Source organism: Corvus moneduloides, chromosome 3, assembly GCF_009650955.1.
Source record: "Corvus moneduloides isolate bCorMon1 chromosome 3, bCorMon1.pri, whole genome shotgun sequence".
Lineage (NCBI taxonomy): Eukaryota > Metazoa > Chordata > Aves > Passeriformes > Corvidae > Corvus > Corvus moneduloides.
In genome coordinates, this window is record NC_045478.1 from 86,029,349 (window position 1) to 86,056,161 (window position 26,813).

Sequence of the window (26,813 nt, forward strand, 5' to 3'; positions counted from 1 at the left end):
ACTCCTTGCTTGATAAGTCAGCATAAAGCTGGATCTGTTCTAGTTTTTCAATACAGCCATTAAGACCACACAAGTGAAGTTTTACACAAAATCAAACTTAACAACAACCAAACAAGCATTCAGAATAAAATTACCTTCTCATATTTGTTATTCCAGGACTGGCCTAACAGGTATTGCAACATTTGTCAGCATAAAGTTATTCAGTTACATGTAAAAAATAATGGAATGCAAGGAGAGCATTGCAATAAGCCAGCTTAATAGATACCAGCAACTTAAAAGGCCTTTTCCTTTCACCTATGAAGGACAGCAGTGAACAGCCTGGAAAGGTGCAAGCCAGGTAACCAAGAAGAAACTCTTAAAACAACAGTTTCAATAATTTAGTATCAGCAGCATGTTTTACATGTGGACAGAGATGCAAGTGAAAGGAGTTTGTTTACCTAAAGCATTAATCATATCTTTCATCAAAAAAGGTACAAATTTTATCCTTCACATTTGTTCTGAATAAAGACTGAGTTTAACTTTGATATGGAAAATGCTTATGGTTTAAATAGAGTAGAACTGATGAAGTTGACTGGTTTCTCCTCTTAGAGCTCAAGTGTACACTGAACCTATGAGACAAAGCCACCATCCTTGCTATGACTGGAACTTATATGCTCTCTCTGGAAAACGTGTTTGTCTGTGTCACATCAGAACCTGGTATTATTAAAGCAAACTCTTTAGAAGTCTCTGCAGACTGAAGTTTTCAGTAAATCAGTTGAAGAGAACCCAACCTGATGTACAGCCCACCTAGTGAAAGACTGCATGCCTCAGACCCCCAACTTTCCCCTCACTTCCCAGAGGGGAGAGGAGACAGCTATTCTAGCAGGGAGTTTTTATTAAGAAGCGAGCTATCACTTTGAAGACCTGATGATGCCTCTGAAGAGGCAGCTCATAAGAGCACAGATCCAGGCCTGCTCTAGTAGAGGAGGAGGAGCAGGCTCAAGAACACCCTTAGGTTCCTGTTCTTTAAAGCTCTGTGGGGCTATCTGAGCTGCTGCCAGTCAGGCATAGAGGGAGAGAAAGCAGAAGACCCCAGAACTGGAATATAGTCATTGAAACTAGATTTTCAGCTAACTGAACAGGCACTACATTACAAGTTTTCCATGCTACCTCCTATCAATACACTACAAATGTATCCTGATGAAAAAAAGTTACTTCCTCTTAATTCCCTCATCCCCAATCCTCAGCATCTCACACCAAGTCTGAAGAACTGACTCCTTTGTCCTGGCTGCAGCTAATTCTTTTCAAATCATGACTGCAAGAATGCATAGATGCAGTTTATTAAGACTCCTGACCTGCTAAGTGTGGCTCAGCAGACAGAAGGCATCTTCTGGTCACCCCCAGCCATATTTTTCACAGTCCACTCCAGCAGTCCAAGTTCAACCAAGCTGTCATCACTAGCAGGCTCCTGAATAGAAACAAACTTTCCAAGCTCAAGAACACAGGATTTCCTGAATCATATCAGAACAGGCACTCATCAAGACAATAACCGAAAGCATTTTAAACAACAATAACGAAAAAGAAACCAAACCCAAACACCCCAACATAGGAATCTATTATTGTTGTTATTATTATTATTACTAGGTGTTCCGGTTTGGCCAAATTTAGAAATATATCCTCAGAGAAGGCACAACCACCCCTCCCCCACCAGGTTCGGTGGGGTGGTATTGCATACACTAGGTATGCAATAGCTTTTCCAGACAGCTTCTTTCTAGCCCCAAATGTGTGCATTTCCTCATAGTAGGATCGTTCACAACCTCTATACAAACCTTCTCTATGAAAAGTCATTGATGGTCCATGTAGAGAAACAGGCACTTCAAGCCTGGTGATAGAGCTGGGAGACCTCTAAGTATAAGTGCTCATAAATACTCTATTGAAGTAACAACTCTTTAAACGTTTCCAGCATGTCTACATGAAAATTAGATAAAAGGTGGCTAACCAAGTTTTTTGACAAAACCAATTCTTTCAAATGTATATAATCCTACTGTTTTCCAGGAAAACAAGTACAAGGGGTGGATATGACAACTGCCTTGAGTTACCTGTATCACTGAGATTGCACTTTAGCCTTGCCATATTTTCTTGCCAATAGACATCAGCACCCCTACAGAGGTTACACACAATTGAGTAGAGATTAATCTCATCACAGGCTTTCCCAGTACAAGGTAGACCAAGACTCAGGCAGACAAAATAAAGAACATGGTCCTGTCAGTGACATCAAAACAACATGACATTAGAGCCCAGGCGACCTGATTTTGGGAAGGAAGGATAGAAGTTGTTTTAAGTGAACTGGGATACAAACAGAATTAAATAGGTAGGCAAAGAAAGAGACAGAGAGAGGTAAAGTTAGAATGAAATATGAGGAGCCCAGGAAGGCAGGCAGAACCCAAGCCAATAGGAAAAGAAAGATCCTACATGAAGCTAACGAGAGAAAACTTTGGGTTAGTAGAGTAAGCAAGCTAGAATTGACATCAAGCCCAGAAGGGAAGACCACACACAGGCTGAAAAGCTTAAGTATAAGGCAAACTAGATAAAGAAGGAAGATGACTGGAAAGACTCTTGAAAGGGAAGGTGCTAGCAGAAAAACACACAAGAAAATGAAGTACATGCAAAAGCCTCAATCCCTCAGCTCATTCCCTTATGGAAATGGTATTCCAGATTTCAGCCCACTGTTTGTTACTTGTCAGGTTGCATCTATGCAACAGATTCCTTATCTGCAGGCTTTCTGCAAGCTGAGCAGTTTTCCTCAGAAACTCTTACCATGTATCCATCATTCAGGTATTCAACTTACGTCTTTTTAATCACACTATATATTTAATTATCCATGTAAAGTGTGGTGAGGAGAGAGAAGTTAGACTACCCTCCCTTGGTCCCACTTTCCATGGCAACAGAGTCTATTAGAGTATTTAAAGGTTTAAATTACTAGTTTCAAATCTTCCTGCTATTATCTTTAACAGACAAGCCAAAAGAGTGAAGTATACATCAGTAATTTGGATTTTAGGAAAATCTTAATTTGACATATTTAACAGATCTTATGAATCATTCCTTTTTACATGACACTACACTTTAAGATTTAGCTTGCCTTAAATAAACTGAAAGACTTCTCTATTTTAACATAATCACAGAGCCCTGTGGTTTGTGTGCTACCTAAGCCATGTTTCAGGTGGACTTTCCAAGTGGTTGAATTCCATTTTCAGACTATTAAAATTTGAAAACCTGAAATATTCAAGCAGCAAGTACTGGCTCAGACACACCAAAGTGTCTATTCCATTTTACCTAAGAGACTTGGCTTGCTTAGCAAACAGGGACGTGGCAAGCACTAGTGGAAAAAAGTTATTCTTCTTTTCCGTTAGCTTAGGTACAGGATGAAGCATTACTTTGGTTTTAATTACCAAAACAAGAACTAATGCATTTAAAGAAACAACCTCCATTAGCAGCTAGCATTCAATTACCAATGCTAGTTGGAGAAAGACGGAATAAGCATTTACAGTGCAAAATCCAGTAGGCAAATTTAACAGACTGTATCTGTAAAATGCAGAAATCAAAATTACATTATGGCTTCTGTTGTCTATTAGTAAATACAAAGGGATTACCTTCCAACATCCCTCAGTGGCACAGTTTGATAGTCTGAGGATGCAAATGCAAATTCACATTCTTATGAGTAAAAGCTGGACTGTTTTAACACTCAAGTTGTGACTGCCAGACTTCTGTTATTTAAAGGTACTGTTGTTGCTTCAACACTTGCATCAGCCATCCTTCCCAACTGTGAAAAATTAAAAAGTCAACAGGCCCTAAACACTTCTACTGGTGCCCCATAGTCTGAGGCTTTGGAAGAACACCCTCCCCACTCCACAAAAAAATAAAACTGAGTTTAAAAAAAAAAAGAAAATTACATCTCTGAAAAAATAAGTGCACCACAGCTCTTATACCAGACAGTTTACATGTAGAATATTGTTACCTCATGGCTAATTATAAAATGCTGTTCTTTTTAAAATGAAAGTTTAGCTGAAAAAAGGGATCGCTGAAAGCAACTCAGAATCAACCTGCTTCAGCTATGCCATTCCACAAGCTAAGTCCATTTCCTCCAAGGATGCAAAGTACAAAAAGACAACCCACAGCAGATTTTCACAGCAAGTTAAACATACGATGAACTGCCATGCCAATGGCATCCTGCTGAAATATTACAGGACTTAGTTACACATTCCCAAGTCAAAAAAGAAGTGGTAAGACTGAAGAACCCATATATGCTATTGCCTATTACTACACCAACAACAGACCAAAAGCTCTGCCTCTGCTCTTCCTAGAGTTACAAAAGAAAAGAATCCCACAAAAATCCCAGAGCAAGCACTTGGATGCCTTTAGTGAACAACATCATGACCGACAATCATGAGTATGTTTCTGCAGTTTCTCACAACATCTCCTTAGATAAAGTCTGTAGCACAAAACCAATTTTCTTAACACAAAAGGCGTATAACAGATAACATCACATCACACTTTCTCAAGTCGAAGATTTCCTTAACCTAAAATATGGTCAGTAGCCTTGTAAATACATTCACTTTTGCAATATGACTTTAAACATTGTTTTAAAGTAGTCTAATTAAGCAGGTTCACACCACTAATCAACTTCTGCATGTTCCTGAACACTTTGGAGAATAAACAGTAATTACAGCATCATAGAAAGGGTCCAAGATCACTCCTTTGACTGCTGTTCAGAACAATCCAGAAATACACCATGTAAATTTAATTCCAGCTGGATACATTTGAGCCAACTCATTTGCAGTTCAGCCATAAGCAACAAAAAGAAAAAAAAAGCAAAACAAATATGGATGTATGAATAAGCATAAACATATGGGACCTAATACAAATCTAATCAAAGGACATAAGTAGTGTAAAATATGAGCATTAAGGTAATGTAACATTATGTAAACTTAAAAAAAGTAGCAATACATGCATTCATATAATAAAAGATACAAGTATAATTGGTAACTACTCCTTTTTCTATGCCTTTACTATTGAAATCCACTGTGTTAATTCATGATTCAGTCACATCAACACATCTAAAGAGTATTCCACACTACTTTGCAGCTAAAGATAAGCAAAGATAGCTACCACACACTGCAAACAGAACCATTTAGTCTTAAAATCTGCAAACATCATAGCACACAAAGCATGGGGTTTTTTCCTTCTTAAAATTAAGCATTTGGAATTCCAAGCTTATGAGGTACTATCTTCCTCTAAAACATACACCTGTTTTCTGACATGTAGAAGACCAGAGGTATCTGAAACTACACAAGTCATCCTAAAACACATAAACTAAACTCTAGTTTTTCATCAACTGCACAGAAAAAATTACTAACTCTGAATTACTGAAGACAAGTGCTTACCTTCAATCCTTTTCAAGGCCAACAGACAAGTATCCCGGCTTGGAAACTCAAATGGGTTATTACAGGTCCGAATGGTGTCACATTCACATTTCCCGTTGATTATGTTACAACCTGTTATAAGGTTTTCATTGCACGGCTCAAATCCAAGAAGCTGATCATCATCCCAGTTTTCATCTAAAATAAACAAACAAACTCACTCACTATTGGATTTCAGCTGCAGTACATAAATTTCAGCTGCTTTGAAGTTGGGTGTGATTCACTTCAAGTTCAACGCAGTGCTAAACAGAAGGTAATGTGAAAAAAAGAATGGATTAATCTGAACAGTGGGATTTGTTAAATACCATGTCTCACAGCTCTTCTACTGCCCATTTTGCTAAAGCAACTGGCATTGTTTACTTCCATCTGTATGAAAAACAAAGTCATCTCAGGAAAAGGCATAGCTGCAGTACAAATGAGTGCTAGTCTAACAGAAATAACTTTTGCAGATAGTAGAAGTTCTATTTATAATGGAAGTGAGAACATTGTACCGAATCTGCAGCTGTTACAGAAGTCAAAATTGAGTCAGAAAGAGAGCATTTTAAAAGATGATTAAAAAACACACCACATAGAATTCCCTCCACAGAGATAACTTTTTATTACAGAAAAGCTGCAAGATGCCAGGCCTCCAATTCTGTTATATGACCAAAAATGGGTTTTCCAGCAGTCCTGAATTATCATACATATTCTTGGAGAATTGATCAAGCACACAGCACTCCTTGCTGTCAAGGGTCTAGGGATAGTGGGGCCAGGATGAGTCTCTCTGCCTAAGTAACTGTTCCTTTTGAATTAACCCTGACAATTGCGCATAACTGGTGTTCCCACTGCACAACTGCCTGCCTCCCTTTTAGGAGGCTACTTGCAACAAGATGTATTTTTTTTCTCCATAAAGAGATACAAATCCAGTCAATCCAAAATTCCAAAACCAGTCCTACAATACCTAAGTTTCCTTAGGTCAAGTGCACGTACAGCAACATCCCACCAATTCACAAGTTTAACCAAGATAGAATCATAGAATGGCCTGGATTTGAAGGGACCTTCAAGACCATCCAGTTCCAACCCCCCTGACATGGGCAGGGACACCTTCTACTAGACCAGGTTGCTCAAAGCCCCATCCAGCCCAGCCTAGAACACTGCCAGGGCATCCACAACTTCTCTGGGCAACCTGTTACAGTGCCTCACCACCCTCACAGTAAAGAACTTCTTCCTAACATCAAGTCTAAGCCTATTCTCTTTCAGTTTTAAGCCATTCCCCCTTGTCCTATCAGACACTTTTTAAGCAAGATTGAAGAAACTAAATTAAACATTAGGTATTCTTCACTAGAGAATGCCAGATGTTTTACAGACAGACAAGCTTGGAAAATTAAGTGCTACAAAATAGTTGCACAGAGTCCACTGACTTCTAATAATGAACATAGGAAAAAATAGATATTTTTAATCTTTATACCCTTACACTCAACAGCAGCAGTCACGTTGGGCATTCTAAGTAGTTCACTCCTATTTTATTTACTATCAACAAGCAAGTTTCCAATATAGATCCTACCAAGAAACACTCCAAAAAAGTTAAAATATCTTCCAGTTATGAAGGATAGGTTTCTTGTTGTTGTTGGGGTTATCAGAAGCTGTCCTCCAGTATGACAGCCCACAGCCAAATACAAAACTGTCATTCAGTAGACTGATGCTCAATAGAAGCCTAAAAACTAACAGCAAATAACAGTATATACACACATATGCTGAAGTTGACAAGTAAATTCTTTCCACTAATAGAAACATGCGGAGTATCTTCTAACCTCAAGTTTTTCCTGTTTTGGGGAAAATAAAAGAACATCTAGAAAGAGCCATTTACCAATTTGGTACTGTACATGATCTATAGAAGTGTCAGAGCAGATTCTCACAGGTATATTTCTCCCTGCACAACCACTTGCCTAATAGAACTAATGAGTCAGCAAAGTACCCTGCTGACAAAAAGCACTGATAAACAGCAAAGACCATTTTAGACATGAAGATGGGAACCTCCATGGGAACCTCATGGCCCTTCTCCATAAAAATAGCAGAGTAGTCACTAACCCCAGGAAGTAATCTTTTTCTATCATCCAATACAGCAACTGTATCAATGAAAGTCAGAGGAAGTGCAGAAGTTCCTGAAGAGAAACTATTAAAATTCTTTCAAAAGAAGATGCCTCTCCAGTAATGCTTGGGACATTCTCGTCATGAGGCCATACATACACAGGGGAAAAAAAAAAAAAAAAACAACCCTGAGAATTTGGAGAACAAGAATACATCCTGTTTTTGAGAAGCCGGAATACAGCCTGGACAATTTGTATTTTAGAAGGCACAGCAGTAATCCACATAACAAGAACAAAAGCTACACCTATGGTTCAAGACTGGCTGTTTCAAACTCTGCAACAGCAGGGACCACAGCTTCATCCAGATCAGTCTAACAGCCTTAAAGAAGTGCTTGTGTTGCTCCTTGTTTCTGACATGAACACTCCTCCTGTACTCCTGGGTGCAGGACAGGAGCCCAGAGGCAGTGCATGCACTCTCAGCCCTGCGCCTCCCAGGCCTGTGCAGTGCAGACTGGAAGGACACACAGATGGCGATGCTCTGCTGCTTTTCTAGCAAACCAGTTTAGAGCATTTGTGCTGCTTTGCCTTGTGGCATTTCAGCACTAGATCTTCTTAAGGCAGACAGATCAGCAAGATCTTGTCACATGAGAGCTGCCAACCCCACATAAGGTGGGACCCAGCTGGCACAGAAAGCAAAGTCATCCCTTACCTGCGGTAGAACATCTCAATGCAGATGCACTGCACACTGTGGCACCCTGACTCCCAGGACAGGTTAGTGGTTGGTACCACATCTGCCACCTCTCGTAAGTTTCCAGAAAAGGAGGTACACAGGAAGCACTTGGCCCAACAGTAAGTACACCTAAAGTCTTCACTGCCCCACATCTCAAAAATTAGCTCAGTAGCCATTAAAGTCTTAATGAGAAGAGAAATCCCTCAGTAATACTTGTGCAGACTATACTTCTAACATGTTGAATCTTCAAACAAGCTATTTTTCATTACTTGGTGTGAATACAAAAAAGTTACATTCAGGCAGGAAGAATGCAAATCCAGTTTTAGCCTGCACATCTTCTAGCAGCTTACTTTTCACAGAAGTTTATTTAGAAACACGATTTCCATCAATGAAGGAGTAAACATGTAGCAAGAGCTTATTTTAGTTCAGTAAATCAGTGCCAAGTCTACCATGATTTTTCATGCAGACTAAAGACTGAGTCCTTTTCCTGGTTGATTTAGTCCTTTTATGAACAGAATTTCAAGGTCCTGTTAAATGAGTAATTGTTTACCACTTAGAATAAACTCTCAGAAGTCACATCAATATACGCAGAACAAAATTCTTTGGAATGAAAGGTACAACCACATGAAAGTACTCACAAGAGCTAAAGGGATGAATCCACCTCACTTCAAATCAAAGCTTTGGATACTTGATGCAAAGGCCTCCAGTGCTCTCATTGATGCAGATAAATGGTGGTCCAGTATAACCTGCTCGCTCCTTTAGAGGTCAGCAGTATGTCAACTGACAATGGAACGCTATCTTGTATGAAGCATATAACCTAGCCTCTATTACTCACAAAGATCATTATGTCCTGGGGACTACTCCAAAACCAAACTTTTACACACCAGTGATTTGGGACCTGGGACAGTTCATTAACTATTCCAGGCTGTATACATTTTCCTGCATGCTCTACTTGACCTCTATGGCTTCCTTTTCAGAAGGCTGTTCTTTCATGCCTACCTCTCAAATCTGGATGATGTGAAGAGAGAAATTGATGTAGTAGTTTCTGAAAGCTTTCTCTGCAAGCAGGGCCAACAAATCCCAAATATAAGAATCTAAGCCTCAAACCTTAGTATGCATATCCTATCCCCTAGCTGACTTCTAGGACACCTAAAAATATAAAAATCAAGTATGTATTTAACATTCTGGGGTTTTTAGAAGCAATCCAGCTGAAAAGCCGCCCAAGTAAACTATTAGTTTTCATTCAAACTGATCTTTGTTTAGCTGTGATTTTCACCACCTCATTATGCTGGCATGATCAAGTAAGGGCAAGAAATCAAAGGGCCACACTTTTTAGCTGTCCTGAGTTGTCACTGGACTCTTATTATACAGTCACTCAAGTACCTTTTGCACACAAGCCTCGAAGCAGTTCAAATGCTCCCAGCAGGCTCATAACTACAGCTTCAAAGTCATTTCTCTTTCAAATAATTTCTGTCTACATGCAGTTCCCCACTCTTTCTGATTCATTCAGGCAAGTTCCAGATAATAAAGTAGTTCTGCATTTACTCAGATCAAAGTTAAGTCTAGGACATAATACCTTTTCAATTCTTCTAACTGTGCTTTCATACCAAAATGAAGCCACAGGAAGGGAGACTTCACATTAATTCCAAACATTTTCCTTTTCTATCATTCATATAATCACTTGCTTTCTGCAAAGCAAATGTTTCAGCTTGCTAAAAATTCACATACTGCTCTGGGTTGCTGAACTCCCAAGTCCTGTCATAGCATGCATCTAAAGTAGGGAAGAGGATTAAGGCATTAACAAGTTGAACAAGAGGTCCTTAAACAGGTCTAGTCTGGAAATAGTCTGAGAATCATGTCTCTGGTAAGCAGCATTCCATCACTTCTTCCATACTAAATCCTGCATACCAGCACTCACAACACAGCACCATGCAAGGCACGATGCTCACAATTGAAGCATTCATCTTCTTTGCCCAAAGAGCTGCCTGCATTTTTAGAAAAACATCATATTTAGAAACTAACTTTGAGCCTTACTTTCAAGGCACACAGTACCTCGCTATAGTTACATTTATTGTCCCCATTGGCAAAGGATCATCTCAAAACAGGTGCAAGCTAAAAGTACAAGGAAAGACCTTTTCAGAGACTCCTTCTCCACTGCTTAAATTTTTGCTTTCCCTTCAAGTTCTCAATTCCTTCTGCCTGCTACAGAAACTTCTCTTTTGTGTCCCAACCCTTCTCTTTCTTTCTGGACAGTTAATGAATATCAGCTACTGTTTGGAAAACACTATACTGCTCTCCTTCACAGTTTACAAAGATAATGCATCACCTCAAAACAGCAAGAAACACTGAAATGGTCACTAAAGTATCACTGATGAAGACCAATTCACAAGCATTTCACCCACAATAATCTTATGTTTACCACCCTACCCTTTGAACTGCAATTTAACTGGAGTGGATTGAGTCAACTCCCATAATTTACATTTAACTAAAGCATGTTACTCAGCTACTTCCGCCCCTTTTTTCAGCATCACAGGTAGCTCTTAGGATGCTGAAAAGAGCAAAGACACCACAAAATGCATTGATGACCTGAAAGTAAAACTGTCCAAGTCACATCTCACAGACTTTTGCATCCTTTTATATCCGCATTTGAAGACAAGAGAGAAGTAATCCTTACTGAGACTGGTACTGACTGCCCTCTGGGAACTGGGAAGTGGGGGGGGGAACTTTTCAGAAACTCCTCCATGACACTAGACTCCAGGTCCGAGCCCCACCACTCCAGAACACTGGCATACACAACAGCATTTTCAAATCAGTGGTATTCATTAAGATGGTATGAGACTCTGAAAGGATTCTAACTTGCTAAAATAAAAAAAGGAAATGCTTCTTGCCAGTACACTCTTTGAACAGGAAAAAAGAATGATGGAAAGGAAATTCATGTTTTGGAGCAGCTGAACAATAGAAATGACTAATCACCACTAAAGAATGCTTGAAACCCAGCCCCAGACCTTGAAAAGCAGCAGAAGGGAAGACTAGCCTTGAAGTGAGTTTGAGCTCATACACTGGCTTCAATCCTTTTCCTTCTTGCAACTTATTCCTCCACTGAAGTCATGAATCAAGGACTAGAGCCGGCAGAAACTTTTATGGTAAGACACACAGCTGAGAGTTTTGTGAGAAAGCATTTTTTTTTTTCCACATTTTGGAATGGTTCATTTTCCAAGACCAAATCTTCATGTGGAATGTACAGCAGTATAAAAGGGTTTTGCAGCTTCCTGAGAAAATTTCTAGTCAAAGCTAGAAAGCAGAACTGTACCATAACATTTAGATACCTCAGAAACACATACATGGAATGCTTGTCTCCAACCTGACTGCCTGCTTTATCTTAGCATGTATCTCAGGCGATCAAATCCCCAACAGAGTGAGAGATTTTCACTGCAGCAGCTCTTCACATGTCTGAAGGCAGTTATTTCATACTAAGGAACGAAGAATGTATTTAAACAGATCAGCTTTCCAGTGAATTATCAGAAACTCCACAGAAGTCTTGAGGAAGGCAAGGAGATAAATGGAAATGTTAAGTGAAGCATGTGATGTGCACAATTACTGCAAGTTCCACTGTCGGGAATATTTTACCTCTCCAGGTACTCACCTCTCCCTGCCTTTTTTTTGGGCAGGGGGAATCAAGGGACAGAGGGAGTGGGAAGGAGTGTGTTTTGTCTTGTTTTTTTATGACTTTCACTCTTAGGGCTCCTCACAGCAAAAGTAAACGGTACTTCCAAAAGCCTTCTTCCCCAAAGATGGTTTGAAATATTAAATCATGAGTTTTGAAGTCTGACGCCTACACATTTACACACCTGAAAAAAGACTTACAGGCAAATTATTTTAATCCAATGACCAGAACCATGTCTTGTTCGTAAATAGCTGACTGAAAATACTACACTGTGTCCCAGGATTTAATTGGTCAGAAAAAGCGTCTGCCAGTACTCTTGTGATTAGAACGAGCACAGACAGCGGTGTTTTAGCTGTCATAGCAGATTTTTCCTCTAGCTCTAGAAAACTCTTTACAAAAATAATTGCTAGAGCCTCAGAAAAGGGCCAAAGCTTCATATCCATTTTCCAAAGCAGTCTAAAATTCCAATTTTCTTTCTTTTTTTTTTTTTTCCCAAGCCACACTCTGCACCCACACACTTCAGAAGCCTGCATGTACAGCAGCACGCATCAGCTTCACTGCAAACAAGTAGTTGGCTGGCAGCTTGCTGAAGCTGCTAGGCAGAGGCAAAGCTGACAGGAGTAGGAAAAGTTTTGTCAAAGACAAATTCTGGAACAGGGCCATGAGTAAAGCAACCTATACCAAGAACAGTCCACACTATTGTAAGAAATCTGATATCCTAAGTATTTTGCCACTTTCCCCCCCAGACATTAATGCAGCACCACTGAACACAATTACAACATGTTTCAGAAGAATTACACCCCATTTCTTAGTCATAGAAGACTACAGGAAAAACTTTAGGCTGGATTTAGAATTACCCTCAAGGCTTCTTTTCTTTTTCTAAAACCTCACTTAGAGATAGACATCAAGTTTGGCATTTCTACTGTGAAAGCAGCACATATTACATCAGTGAGTATAACACCATTATCAGTATGACCCCAGCTTTTTATCAACAACCCATCAGTGAGGGGAAAAAATGCCGCCACACACACACATCCAGCCTTTCTGAAAAAATCTTGAGGAGAGTACAACACAGCCTGTAGCAAAACACTGAAATTTAATTCATTTCAAGGAGAAATGACCCAACAGAAAGGGCTGTCTTAGATTCAGAAACATTACTCTTGCTAGACTTTTCACCAGTGGAAAAAAACCCAAAAAACAACAAACTCATCCAAACAAACAAAAAAACCCCAACCAACAACTGAAGCCTAATGGTAGCTGTCTATATAAGACTTAAAGTCTAGGAAATAAGTAAGAACATGGGAATTGGTGCATGCCTATGAGCCAGTCAGTGCTTTTCCTCCTGCCCACAACCCTGTGCTCCCCAGTTCGTTTTCTTATTCAGTCTTAATAAAGACGTGCACACTCATGACCCACAAGGTGGTGGTAACATGATTTGCAGATTCTCCAGTTAAGTACCCAGTATACTCAGGGAGAGCTGCTGGGGACTAAGTATTGCCTCTGGTAAAGGTGTGAACTGCTTCCATTCTTCTCAAAACATTACTTCCCCAAAACAAGGCCAAACTAGTCTGTTTAGACAAGAGCACGCTCAGGGACTATTTTTAATCCTTACGCTTATGTGGAATTTAATCTAGATAGCCTCTATGCAAAGTTGTCTTCCCATCTTGTTTTATGTTGGTAAGTTTCTCCATCTACATAAGCTTTCTGTGTCAGTATCAGTCATTTTCCAAATTCCAGTATCGTCAGACACAACCGGTGTCACTCAAAGTGTCAGGCAAAACCCTGAGTTCATGATTTCCAAGTTTACATTCCCTGTGGATTAAATGCATTCTCAAATGAAAGCAGTTTATAAGTCACAAGAGATACTTAATAGGTCACCTCTACAAAGTATTTAATCCATTAAAACAGAGAAACGTTTGGTTCTGTCTGCAAGATCCTATAAACTTTACTTATTGAGATGAAAAATCCTTAACGGGGCACAAAGTAAGGAGGGGGAGAGGAAAGCATTTTTGAACCATATTAATGGGCTAATTATTGCATAATACACCTGTCAGTGAAATGACATTTTGGTTGAATAAGTACCAGGCAAGTAGTTAAATTATGCAAGAATCCTTGAATTAGCTAGAGGGTGCTTAAACCAGCAAAGATGCCATGGGGCAAGTTCGAAGGTAGTATAAAAAAATAAAAAGGAAAAAATCTGTATAAGCACCATGATTTTGGGGAACCTGGGGAAAAAATCACTGTGTGGAAAAATTAACATAAGCAGAGGATGCTTATACAAAGTTTTAAAAACTAAAAATAAATAAAAAGAGAACGTTCCTCTTAGAGAAGTTAAAAAATTTAGTAATCCAGCCTATCTACAGTGAGATTTCTAGTTTTAAACTAACTGTGCTGATCCACAACAGCAAAACCATACCAATTCCTGCATCACATCTGTTGGACTTTTCCATTTAATTTTTGCTGAAATACTGGAAGCAAGTCTTTTCTAAAATTGAAACATGATGCCCAGAAACAGAGAGGAAACCATTTCCAAGTCAAATAAGCACCTGATCCAATTCAAATTCCATGCCACACTCAGAGTTACATGTTCTTACTGATGTTGAGATCTCAGCATTGATGGAATACAGGGTAGAAATAGCTTAGAAATTATCCAGTCTGTGTGTAAGAAGTCAGCATTCTCCTAATAAGTGTTTTTGGGGGGGGCAGGGAGGAGGAGTAGGGGAAGGGGACTGTTAAATCTGATCAAGACTAGCATATCAGAAGCTGAACATTCACCAAAGAACTACTTCTCATTCCAGTTTCACAACTTCAGTAATTTTTCCGACAATTTTCTTTTTTGACAACATGAATAATTTTTCCATTTGTCTCCCTGATTGTCTGGATTGCTGACAGCCTCTGAACGAAGTACTTTGACTGTCTTCACACCAACAACCATTGGTACACCACTTAATATTGATGAAGTCCCCAACCAGACCATCAGTTTTAACACTTGATGTTTCTGAAGGAAGTTCTCTGCACATACATGGACATGAGAACCATTTGGACATTTTCCCAGCCATTCACTACTTAACAAAGAAAAAAACCCAACCAAACAAAAAGTTTTTGGACTGTTCCAGTCCAAACAGATGTAAACAACTGGGTTACCCACATACAACTTCCAAATTACTTGAACTTCAGTAACTTGTACGAAAAGCAAAATACTGCCTGATCTTTAGGGGTCTGGACTACATCACAGGCAAGAAGCCAAGCATGTTGTACAGCAGTCTGTCTGCAGACAGAGCATCAAGTTGAGGGCTTTGTGTCCATTGACCCATTAGAAAGCACAGGACTGAAAACAACCGAAAACACGGTTCTGCAACAGAAGTTACAAGCATCAGCACTACCTATGATAAAAATACTATCAAGTCTATAAGCAAGTTGTTCTTACTTCAGTAAAGCACAGACAAACTCCATTAGCACACATGTAAACCAATGCCTGAACAAAACAAAAAACAAGCTTAGCTTTCCTCTTCCAAATTTTGAAAAAAAAAAAAAAAAAAAAAAAAAGCTAGCCTTTCAAGGTTTAAATTCTTCCCATCAACTCCAGTTTCACCAAGCTTTGGTTACATACCATACACTGTGCCCTTATATATTTCTCAGGGAGGAAAACCTGGCAGACTTAAAGGTGGGGACAGGGACAATGGACACATCCAAGCTCTCCCAGTTTGCTCCAACAAGGAGTCAGACAGACTGTAATGCTCCAAACTCCCAAAAAGATGCAGTTCAGTAAATGAGACTAGGACTAGCCACAGTAAGGAAAGCTTCTGCCATCATCCTAGGAGATTAACACACATACTTCCCAATACTTGCCTAAAATCGACTACAGCAACTTTCTCCTGGTCCCAAGAGAACTCCAGTTCAGAAGTTATGCACTAGGCAGACAAGCCTCAAGTATTCAAGGCAAGCCTTAAATTACCTACAGTAAGCAAAAAGAATACAGCAATAACTGTACCCCCCCCACCAAAAAAAAACCCAACCAACAACTAAAGCAAAAAACACACCCAAACCCCACTAAAACCAAAGCAACAAACCAAGACCAAACAAAACAATAGATATTATTGGTAAGCTAGTGGCACAGTAATATCTTCTTTCAATATCTACCTAGAAGCTAATTCATATGGAAGTATATTCTAAAGAGAAACTAAAACCACCATAAGACTAGCAGTTGTGTTAACTAAGCATTTCACATATATCACAAAAGCTTATGTTTCTGTTACACAGTTAAAAATAATTTCAGGTCATTTTCAGCTTTATATTATTTGCTATTGTCATGACTTCAGAGAGTTTAGCACAGCAATCTAGGCCTCTTCATCTAATAGCACCAGAAACCAGGGAAGCATGGAAAAGGACAAGAGAGTCATCTCAAGAAATGCTTTCACAGAATAACCTAACTTCTTCGGCAGAGTTTTTTCAAGGCTCTCTGATCCCCTGGAAAGCCAGAGCCCTGCCCAGCTGCACTGCTGCAGTAGCCAAGGCTAAGATGGTTCTGGAGAATTCAGTCTAATTCAGTGGTGGCTCTAGGACCACCTTCAAAGGCAGAGAGCAAGGCAGTTCCTGCTTTGCATTAAAAATTTCTCAATCCTAAGAGCCTTTGGAAGGGGCTGTAGGGTCTCAACACCTCATTGAACCAATCCAGTAAAGGATGTTGTAAAGTCAACAGGGGCTGGAGGTGTGCAAAGTTTCTCAAGAATGCCCTTCAGGAGGTGTAGCCATCAGCACCAGGACCTCAGAATTATTATTTACTAAGAAGAGAACTGCATTCAGGAAAGGCATTTACCCACTTCAGGATAACGACACAAATGGAGCCTTAGAACTGCTTAGAAATGTGTATAGTTAAGGTGGTAAGATGAATGAGAACTTCCTTCAGGTTTTAGAATGATAAAGGAAAAAACCCCTCAGGATCAGCAACAGATTTCATTAATAAACAGTGCTTTAACAAAGAATACTCTATTTGTAATTTCAGAAAGAGAAGCTACCAATAACAGATGCCAGGGAGATTTATCTGTCAGGTGTTACAGAATTCATTTATGTCGAGTGCGTTTAAATGCTAAAACCAAGTTAGCAGACAAGTATTTCTACCTGCTGCTATTCCAGCTCTCAAAGTCTTCTATCAGCACATGCTGACGGTCTGAAATAAGACAGGGATAAAGCTTCAAAAATGATACAAAAAGCCATGCTTATAACTGTAGCCAGTAGGGGTCATTTCAGTGTAAAAAATTGCAATGAAATAAAAAGCTAGAGACAGGAAGGAGAGTAAAAACATGAATTTCTACTCACACAGTTCTGCAAGACACTTCTATTTCCTCCTCCCTGGGCTGGGGAAGGAAAGGGTTTGCACTCCCAGTGCGCAAGACAACAAAAAAAGTGCAGCCTTTATTCTGTTAAGGGATAAAGGCATGGCTTAATACCACTCACATCAGGCATCACCAGCCTAGCCTGTTGCATGTGTGCCTGTAAACTGCACAACTGTTTAGGTCATCACAATGAAAAAAACAGAGCTATTCAACCGCATATTAGTGATCAGAGGCAGTACAATCAGTACCCTTTTATCCTTGCTGCCACCTCATGTGCAAAACACGCACCATGAAGAACAACATATTACTTCTGTTTCTTAGAATGAGACAGTTTCCTGACAATTCACTAATAGGTATTCCAGGACTATTTATTAGGCTGACAGTTCAGCTTGGTTGCTTTTCACTTATGAGAATGAAAATTAAATAGATAACTCACCTATTTAATTTTCTTATTTTAACTTATCTCCCTTAGTTATAGTTAATAGATCGTTATCTCCCTCCTCTTTACCTCCCTCCCCTAGGACTATTCCTATAGGGACAGCTGGAACTAGTTTCTAACCACAACACTAATTGAAACACAATCTTGCCAACAAATGCTTCATACTATTTTCAACAGTAGATGGGACGTGTTATGAGTTGAACTACAGCAACGTACAGATTGCATCACTTCAAAGGAATGAAATACTCCTAAACTGCCAGAGATGTCCATATTGTGATACAGTACGGGAACTGAAACATTAAGGCCTTTAATGACTGTAGGCTTTTAGTTCCTTTAACCATCGAGAAGGGGGGAAGCTATTTTAGCTCAGCTTTTACTTGAAAACACACGATAGGAGAAACTCCTGCAAAACCAGGTAAGTTTTCAAAGTACCTTTGCTTGTACTTTTCTATTTACAAAAACTTTTCCAACACATATTAAAAATAAGAGACAACAGTAATGTATATATTCAGCAACACAGTCTCAACCAAGGTCTTAGAAACAGTTTAGGGTCATTTTAAAATGTTTAACAATCCATCTTTTAACCTGGAGCTCGTCCTCCCCAAGCATCAGCTCCCGAGGCTGATGGTATTGGTTCTAGCACAGGGGAGGACACACTGCCCGGCTCTGCTGTGGTTTGCAATTTATTTGTTACGGAGGCAAATGGAGTTTTAAACTAATAATGAGCGCCAGGACAAAGGTCAGCTGTCCACTAAAAATGACCGGCTTTAGCTTTCTTAAAATAGTGCATCATTTTAAATGCAAGTTTTTTGGACAGATGCAGCCTCACCAGCTCTCTGGACTTTCTACTGCCCTCTACCCGCCGAGAGGAGACCGCCACCGTCTCCTCTTCCAGAACTGTCGAAGCTCCCGCTCCGAGTCACATATACATTTATACATATCCCAAACTACTGCTTATTTTTAATCTCTTTAGAGCGCCATGTTTTCCCTCAGCTTGGGGGAAAAGGCAACTGGAGGTACAAGAGAAAGAGAGACTAAAAATTTACCCCTGGCCTTTCATTGATTTGTAACATATATATATATATAAAATCTTAGTAACTCTATTAGATAAAAGCTGAAGGGGGGTGAACTCCTTTTGCATTTGATACCTATTCATCCTCTCACAAGCACACGGCAGGAAGCTGAAGTGACTTTGAGAGGAGTTCTGCCGTGGTTATTTCCCCCACCCGCTTGATGCTCCAGCAGGGAAAAAGACACCCCTTATCATTATATGCCGAGCAGGACAGGCAGAGAGATATTAAGTGACAGGAACAGGAAAGAAAACTTTGTAACAGACGATCAGTGTTTGTTGTTTCCTTACACAGGAGGGAATCCGGAACAGGCATCATGTGTGCACGACTGACCTCCGCCGATCTCCATCTGCCAAACCCTTACCGAGTCCTTTATCAAGGAATTTTAGCTGGGCATCAGTAGCTGATATAAGCTATTAGCAAACCAGTGACACGCTACGGAGAAGGGAGAATTGGTAGAACCTTAAAGTTCAGGGTAAGAAAATTAAGGGCCAAACTTCTAAGTAGGAGTTTGTGGGGTTTTTTAAGCAGGGAAGGTTACAAGACACGCTCGCAGATGGGACAGGCGGGCGGGCTGGAAGGGAAGGAGGGCGCACCAGCGCCTAAGACATCTTAGGTGCGCCCTCCTTCCTTTCCCGCCGCCCATCGGGCACCCCCACCCCAGGGGATGGACGGAGAGATAGATGGTGTCCCACCGCCTCTCACCTTCGCAGACGCCCACTTCGTACTCGGTGATGGAGTCTCCGTTTAGCGGCGGTCGTATGACACAGCGCAAGCCCCGGTCGCAAGCTCCGTGAAGCCCATAGACTCCCCCGCAGCTCTCGTTCCGCTGCCGAGCGCACATGAAACAGCAACCGCAGATCCCCAGCACGATGCTACCGGGGCAGCTCTTCGGTTCTTCGCATTTGGATTCGTCGCAGGGTAAGCAGACGAGAGCACGCGTCCCCGACTCGCCCAGCAGCAGGGCCAGCAGGAACAGCCACCCCGCAGCCGCCAGGTGCCAGCTGCCGTCTCCGCCCGGGCGTCTCCTCCCCGCCGAGACCGCTGCCAGGTACATCCCAGCCGCCGCAGCCCGGCCTGGGCCGGGGGGAGCCTCTCGGAAGCCCCCTCGCCGGGCGGCGGACCCGAGCGTGCCGCGGCTCCTTCCCGCCGCCCCCGCCTCCGGCCCCCCGAGGAAAGTTTCCTCTCTCGGCGGCGGCGGCCGCTTCAGCCAAACTTCTCCTGCGGGCTGCGGCTCCGCCCGCTGCCCCCTCCGGGAAGCGGCGTCCCTCAGTCCGTTCGTCCCTCGCCCGCCGGCTCCCGGTCCCGCGGCGCCGTCCGTGCGAGCGGCTGCGAGCGCGGCTGCGGCGGCGACGGCTGCTGGCTCTGCCCCCCTCGCGTCCCGAGTCCCGACTCGCCTCCTGCCTCACTCTCGCCCCGCTCCAAGTGCGCCCTCTGCCCTGCCCCCCATTGGGCGATGATCGCCTCCGCACCGCCCCAAGTGCCCGTCCGCGCCTCTCTCATTGGGCACTGCTGAGGCGGGCCCGCCTCCTCTCCTCCCGCCCCCCCCAGCCCCAGATCCTGGGGCTGGAAGAGGCGCAGCGGAGGCGACGAGCAGCCTGGGCCCCACAGCGGCCGCCGCCTCCGCCTCCCCCTGCACTTCCCCTCCCCCTCCCGGGGCTCCGGGCGCGGAGCGGAGCGGGGCGGCGGCGCCAGACCGCGGGGACGGGCTGGCGGCGGCCCGGGGGATACCGGGGGCGGGGAGGGAGAGGGCCCCACGAAGGGCGCAGCCCCTGCAGGGCGATGCTGCGGGGAGTCGTGAATGGGGCCTCGCCGTCCCCGGCCGCGGCGGTGAAAGCCTCCTCATCTTTCTCTGCCTGCTCCCTCGAGGGGCGCGGGGATCCGGGACGGGGAGCGGCTCCGCGCCCTCTCAGCCCCGGCGCCACGGGAGAGGAGAGCCGGTCGCTCCCCGCCCCGCCCCGCCCCGTTCCGTTCCCGCAGCCGGGCTCCCGGGCGCGCCCAGGTGCCCCGCGGGTGCAGGGGAGCCGTGGCGGACCCGCTCCGCGGGGGCGGGAGGGGCTGTCCCGCTCTAGCGGTGGCGCAGCGCTATCCCGGGCCGCCCCTCCGCCCGCTCGTAAACAAGCGGCGGTGCCGCCTCTCGCCCGCCGACCTCGGCACCAAAAGCCGGCCCCGGGCCGCCTGGTGCTCTTCGTCGGCACGCGGGCAAGAGGCGCCCGCGGCTGCCGGCCGGTCTTCCCTACCGAGCTGCTGCCGTCACTGCCCAGAGCCGGCCGGGCAGCCGCGGCCCTGCCGCCGCCCGGTGCGCTGGGGTTGCGCGGGCCAAGGACGGCCCGGAGGTGCGGCGGCGCTGTGGCGCTGGCCCTGCGAGGCCGGCAGGCGGCAGCGCTCGGCGCGGCGCTCGCTCCGACGGAGTGCGGCTGGCCGGAGTTGCCTGCCCCGAGCCGAGGCGAGGGGGCGGCGGGAGGGAAACCGAAAGGAACGATGTCGCCGAAGGTCAAAATGCTGCCTTGTCTGAGCTTGCCAACCGCGGGCGGCAGCGACCGGGTGGAGGAGACGGGAGGAAGTTGGCTGCACAGGGCAGCCCCTCGGTATAATCTCGGGGAGGGACCTGTCTCTGCCGTGTCCTGTCCAGCCGAAGGTGTGATGGTAGCTTTTGGGAACGATGCACCCCCGTGGTCAGGAATGCCATTCAGAGTATGGAGCCACTGGTTCCGCAAGTGGGTTTTGTCAGCTTCAGGATGCTGAGCCTGGGAAGGCTTGGGTTGCGTGTACTGGTGCCAGAAATTTGGGAAGGAGGGTCTGGAACCTTAATGGAGATTATTACAGAGAGGCCAAGGTATGCTTTCTACAGTTTCTCTAATTCCACACACTTGTCCACTTTGGCACAACCAGTTCTTGTGTCAATCGAGGAGTTGCTATGGAAGAGCAAAGCTCCGAACTGGCAATGCAAAGTTGCCACCAGGAAGAGACGAAACTATAGTGTAAAGCTTTGTCAGCACTAGCGTACCTTTTAGGTGAGTTTTAAAAGCACTGTAATTCACCGTTTTTGACTCCAGCCTAAATACCTACTGGTAGCAGAGATTCCTTATTGCTAGAACAGGACTATTGGTAATGGAAACAGTGCAGCCATGTAACATGATGTTGAAAAATAAAGCATTTCCATATTTGTCTAAAAGAAAGCATTTCCCTTATTTGTCTAATTTTAGAAATAATAATGGCTTTATTGTAGCAGAGAGCAGGTTATATTGTGATCCATTCAGTACTTAAACTAAATTGTGGGAGATATTTTTCAAGAGCTACAATGTTTTCATTAGTCTCAATAGTTTGCAAGACTGTTGATCTGTTTTTCAGTGAAGCCCCATTACTGCAATAAAACACTTGATATAGCAGACATTACATAGAATTAGGGCCATTCAGCTGACATTTCTCAACAACAAATGGACAAACAGTGATTTACTGGGCAATATTATCTGAAGTAATACTGTGGTATATTTTTTAGCAGATTTGGAAAGTAAATGACAAGCTGGTCTTGCTAAATGCACTGTGTTTTGGTGTGAACAAACCTAATATATACATTTGACAACAACCAAAAACATTGTGTGTTCCTGAATTCTGGAAAGCAGTAGGGCAGGAAAGCACCCTGAAGGTCATGTTAGACAAGGCCTCAAACTCTGAATGTTACGGCAAATAGACAATACTCCCGGGTGAAGCGACACACCAAGAAATTTTGTGCTGTTTCCTCAAAAATGCAAATTCTTCCTCCCCTCATCCTCAGTCCTCTCATGTCAGTTTGCCGAAGCACCTGCAGGGGTCAGAGTACTTGTGATTCACCAGAAATTTCCACCAAAACCCCCGCTGTGATTTGGATGAGAGTTGTTTGTAAAAACATACTGGTTCCTATAACGTGGAAACACTGCCCTTTGGTCAGGTATTTTACTGACAAGGCGCATGAAGGGGTTTTGCCTTCCATGTATAGCATCGCTGAGATTGCTTTTTGAATGAGCCATACAGTTCCTGCGACTGTATTTTTAAAACACTGTTCACAAACCTGAGATTGTGCAGAAAGGAATCACAACAGTGATTTTAGTGCTAGGGAAGATGCTGCACCATACAATACGTGGTCAGAGGCTTGAATTTAATAGGCTTAGTTTATCAAAAGATGAAAAGTGAACTGATTACAATGTATTAATCCCCTCATGTGAAAAAATGAACTGGTCTATGAAAAATACGTACGTATTTTTCCAGGACTTATGTACATAGCCAGCATGGAAATCCCAGACATGTTGGATTGCATGCTCAGGCAGTTCAATATTTCCCAGACATGCCAGACCTACCCATCATGTACTGTACTGATGTACAGTATATTCAACACACAAAGAATTCACTGGACCTACTGTGCCTGTTTGCTTGTGTGGGAATGAACAAAGAAGCTCTAGAAGCAGTACAAAAACAGATGAAGAGGAAAGCTAGGGACAGCTTAGATAAGAATGTTGTAGGGCCCTGAAAAAAAGAGAGCAAACTTATGAACTGACTGCCCAGAGAGAGAGGCTTCAGATGGGAACAGGATTAGTACCCTCATTTATACACTGTTTATCCTGTGATAGTTGCCTGTAAGAGAGGAAAATACAGAAATATGTATGGAACAAGGACCATAATTTAGGCTTCTTGTCTCCTTAGGCATTGCCCTTTAGGTACAAGTCACAAATTGTTCATGCTTATGCTTGTGTTTCCCTCTTCTGGCCCCAGGAATCTAAATACTTCAGTGCACAGTGGCACTGATTCAACAGGAAAGCTAGGGAATTCTCTTGCCCTGCACCTGAGAAGAGTCCATAGGGGCAATGAGGTAGTCCTTGGAAATCAGCAAATCTGATACCTGATGACTTTACAGGGAAAGTGAATATCCCTGCTTTTCCTAGCAAGAAGCAGTGATGGATTCTTACTGGGAAATTCACTTGCTACCTGCTTCTTGATTTATTAAGGGTTCCACTGATCCAAATAGCTTAGGAGTAAGTGGATTCAGCTACTGAAGTGAAACCCGGCTCCTTATTTCCCCTAGAAACAGGTTAGTAAATACTGCTGAATACAACTGTGGGAGGAAGAAGAGCATTCTAATAAACAGGCTGTAGCAGCTGAAATTTCCTGGGCTTGTTCTCCTGTAATGTTAGTGTTGTACTGAAGCCACATCTAGGCTGGATGAAGTTGCAGCAGTAATTGAGTGGAGCTGTACAGCTTTCTCGGCCATCATGGAGCTTTTGTGAAACCACACAGTGATATGAGAAAACTACCATCCCCCTCACTGATACCTCAGTTCTGTACTCACTACCCTTCCTTCTGGGAAATCTCCCCATGTGAAAGATACATATTTCAGCATAAATCTCCTGTAAGTCTGAAATTCACAATAATGATAACTGAATTGATTTCATTTTATTACATGGTTGAGGATATTTATACTACCAAAAATAAAAACATCTCTCCCCCCAACCCCTAAATAAAATATCAAAATGTCCCCATTTGAATTCAAAAGACTGTTTCCACTGTGCTGATATATGCCAGTAACTCCCTATATATCTCTGAATTTGGGAACACTGGTGCTTTTAATACCAAAGTTGTATTTTTTCCTACACAAATTTTTGTTTCTATTCTGTACCTCATCGTGTCTTTGTTGCACATTAAATTTCTTTTATATTTTTTAGTTTGTTAAGATCATTTATGTCTCCTTTGTAGCAGTCTCTTGACATAAACTCTTTCGTAAACAGGTTATACACATGAGCAATCTCTACTACCAGAAAAGAAAAAGGATCAAGATGAAACCTGCCACTAATACAAGCAATGCTGAATCAGTCTAAACCACATGAGAATAATTTCTGTCATCTTCACAGAAATACCATGGGCTTATTACATTAGTAGCTGCAAGGTGTTTCAAAACCCCTAAATGGAAAATGGTGGGAAATTGAGGAAGTGAATATAAGAGTTCATTTTAATAGAAACAATCTTTGTATGAATTGTTTTGAACCTTTTCATAAGAAATAAATATTCCATCAGGAAGTCTCTGGGGTATTTTTTAGCCCTGCAAGTATTTCCTCTCAGTTGAATCCTTAGCTTGGGACAGCTCAGTAGTTCAAAATTTAAGTCTGGAATACCTAACAAGCAGGTTTGTAGCTTTTTCCTAATACATCTTTGATTCCTCATGTGGAAAATAGGAGTAAAAGTATCTGCTTTTTTAATGGCCTCAGAGCAACTGCATAAGAAATTTTAAAATACAATTGCATGACTAATTTATTTGTGAATGTTTTTTTCTCAAATTTAGAAGCCATATATTAATACAAATTATAAATAAATAAGCTATAAATGAATAGGACTGGCCATTTATAGGTGTAGTTCTTCACACTGCACTTAAGTCACTGAAACTGTGGATTCAACCCAAGGATTTTTTCAGACCTTAACATGTTAGAATATACAACTTTAAAATTGCAAAGCTAAGGAACTAGGAAGTCAATATCTATTTAAGGATATGTACCAGAAGCATATTGGGAGAAATAACTGCTATGTCTAGAAATGCAGTGTTGTATTTAAATTGATCACACTCAAGGTCACGTTGGATTTAGCTTCTTTAGCATGAAGAAAATATTCTTAACAAATAAGCATACTTAGCAAGGAAAGACAATTTGCTGTCAGTTTACAGAAGAAAAGTAGAAGTATTTTAAACTGGTATGTCATTCTAGGGATTATTTGCATTTTTATTACAGAAAATCTGGCCACCAGGAAGTAGGTGGATTAGATCAGCATCCACAATCCTCTTCATAGTGCTGCATACTGATAAGATTTAAAATGTTAAAATATGAATCTGAAAATACTGTGTTTATTTCACTGCAATCTGCCATGTATCAATAAGTGCAGTATAAAATAGATGAAATCAAATAGGATCAGGGATACACTGGATGTGAATGTGGGTTTATCATAGTTATTCCCCTAGTTTAGTAGGTCCATGGAAAGTTCATAGCATTCTAAGCAAGGTACTTCCTATTCTGAACACTGTTTTGAGCTCTTGAAGGAAAAGCAGAAGGGCTGAAGCTGGTGGGTACAGACAAAGCTGGTGGGTAGCTGCTTATCAAGGTAAGTCAGGGCCCTGCTGTAATACTTTCTCTTTCAGTTCAAACTCATCAGAACTTGTCTGAGCTTGAAACACTTCAAACAACTGATTCAAATAGGGGCAAAATGGCTTGTCCTCTGGTTTTCAGCTCAATCAAATGCTGAAAGGAAGGTTGTTGAATAATGAGTGAGTGGCAACCATTGAAAAAAGATTTATAATGATAATATCAATGACAATGAGGATCTTCCCTCTTTCTTTTTCTAGGAGGATTATACCTATGAAACATCTCCAAAGTATATCATCTGTGTTAGAGAAATTTCACTAAGTCAGGTACATTCATATGTGTGGGGCTAGTCAGCTTTTGATTATTAAGAGTAACCTGAAAAGGGAAAGAAACAAAACACCTGAAACCCAACCCTACCTCAAACCTTAGGAGGTACAGGATGAATGCAAGATGGTCTTTGGGATCACTCTGTGAGAATGAAAGGGGGAAAAGAGAGAGCTGGTGACAATGGTGACTGCAGAGGGTGGGGACCCAGCGGATGTGGAGCACACCAGTGTGTCAGTGTCCTGCCAACACAACTCTCCTGCTCATGGATGTGAGCTGTCTCATGCAGAGCATTTCAGGAGTCTCTGGTCTTGCAATACGTGTAGTCCACAACCCTCATCAGCAGTTGATTGAGAGGCAATTATAGCTGATCCTGCTTTATGGCAAGAGGATCTTGCCATAAATATAACCCCTTGGGAGTTTCCTGACAATGTTTCTGTAACTTTTTCAGGCACCATTGTGTATTTGGCTGGAACTCACAGATGCTAGAGGTTGTTACAACAATCTCAACCTGCTTCATTACTTACTTAGCAAATGAAAACTATTTTTGATATCTTTATTAAAGCTGGATAGAAGCTTCTATTCCAACGAATCACAGCAAATTTCCAGTGTTTTTTTCTAGTTCTTTGTAGATTTT

At 42.2% G+C, this 26,813-nt stretch overlaps 1 protein-coding gene across 1 annotated transcript in view; it reads right to left on the reverse strand.

The window, feature by feature from the left end:
- CRIM1 (cysteine rich transmembrane BMP regulator 1) overlaps nt 1-20,276 on the reverse strand; it is a 177,130-nt gene extending 156,854 nt beyond the window's left edge. The window contains 4 exon segments of the mRNA XM_032102594.1: nt 5,421-5,594; nt 19,464-20,091; nt 20,093-20,203; nt 20,205-20,276. Of these exon segments, the coding sequence (XP_031958485.1) occupies nt 5,421-5,594; nt 19,464-20,091; nt 20,093-20,203; nt 20,205-20,261 (970 nt within the window). The 5' untranslated portion in view covers nt 20,262-20,276.
- Between the last annotated feature and the right edge of the window lie 6,537 nt (nt 20,277-26,813).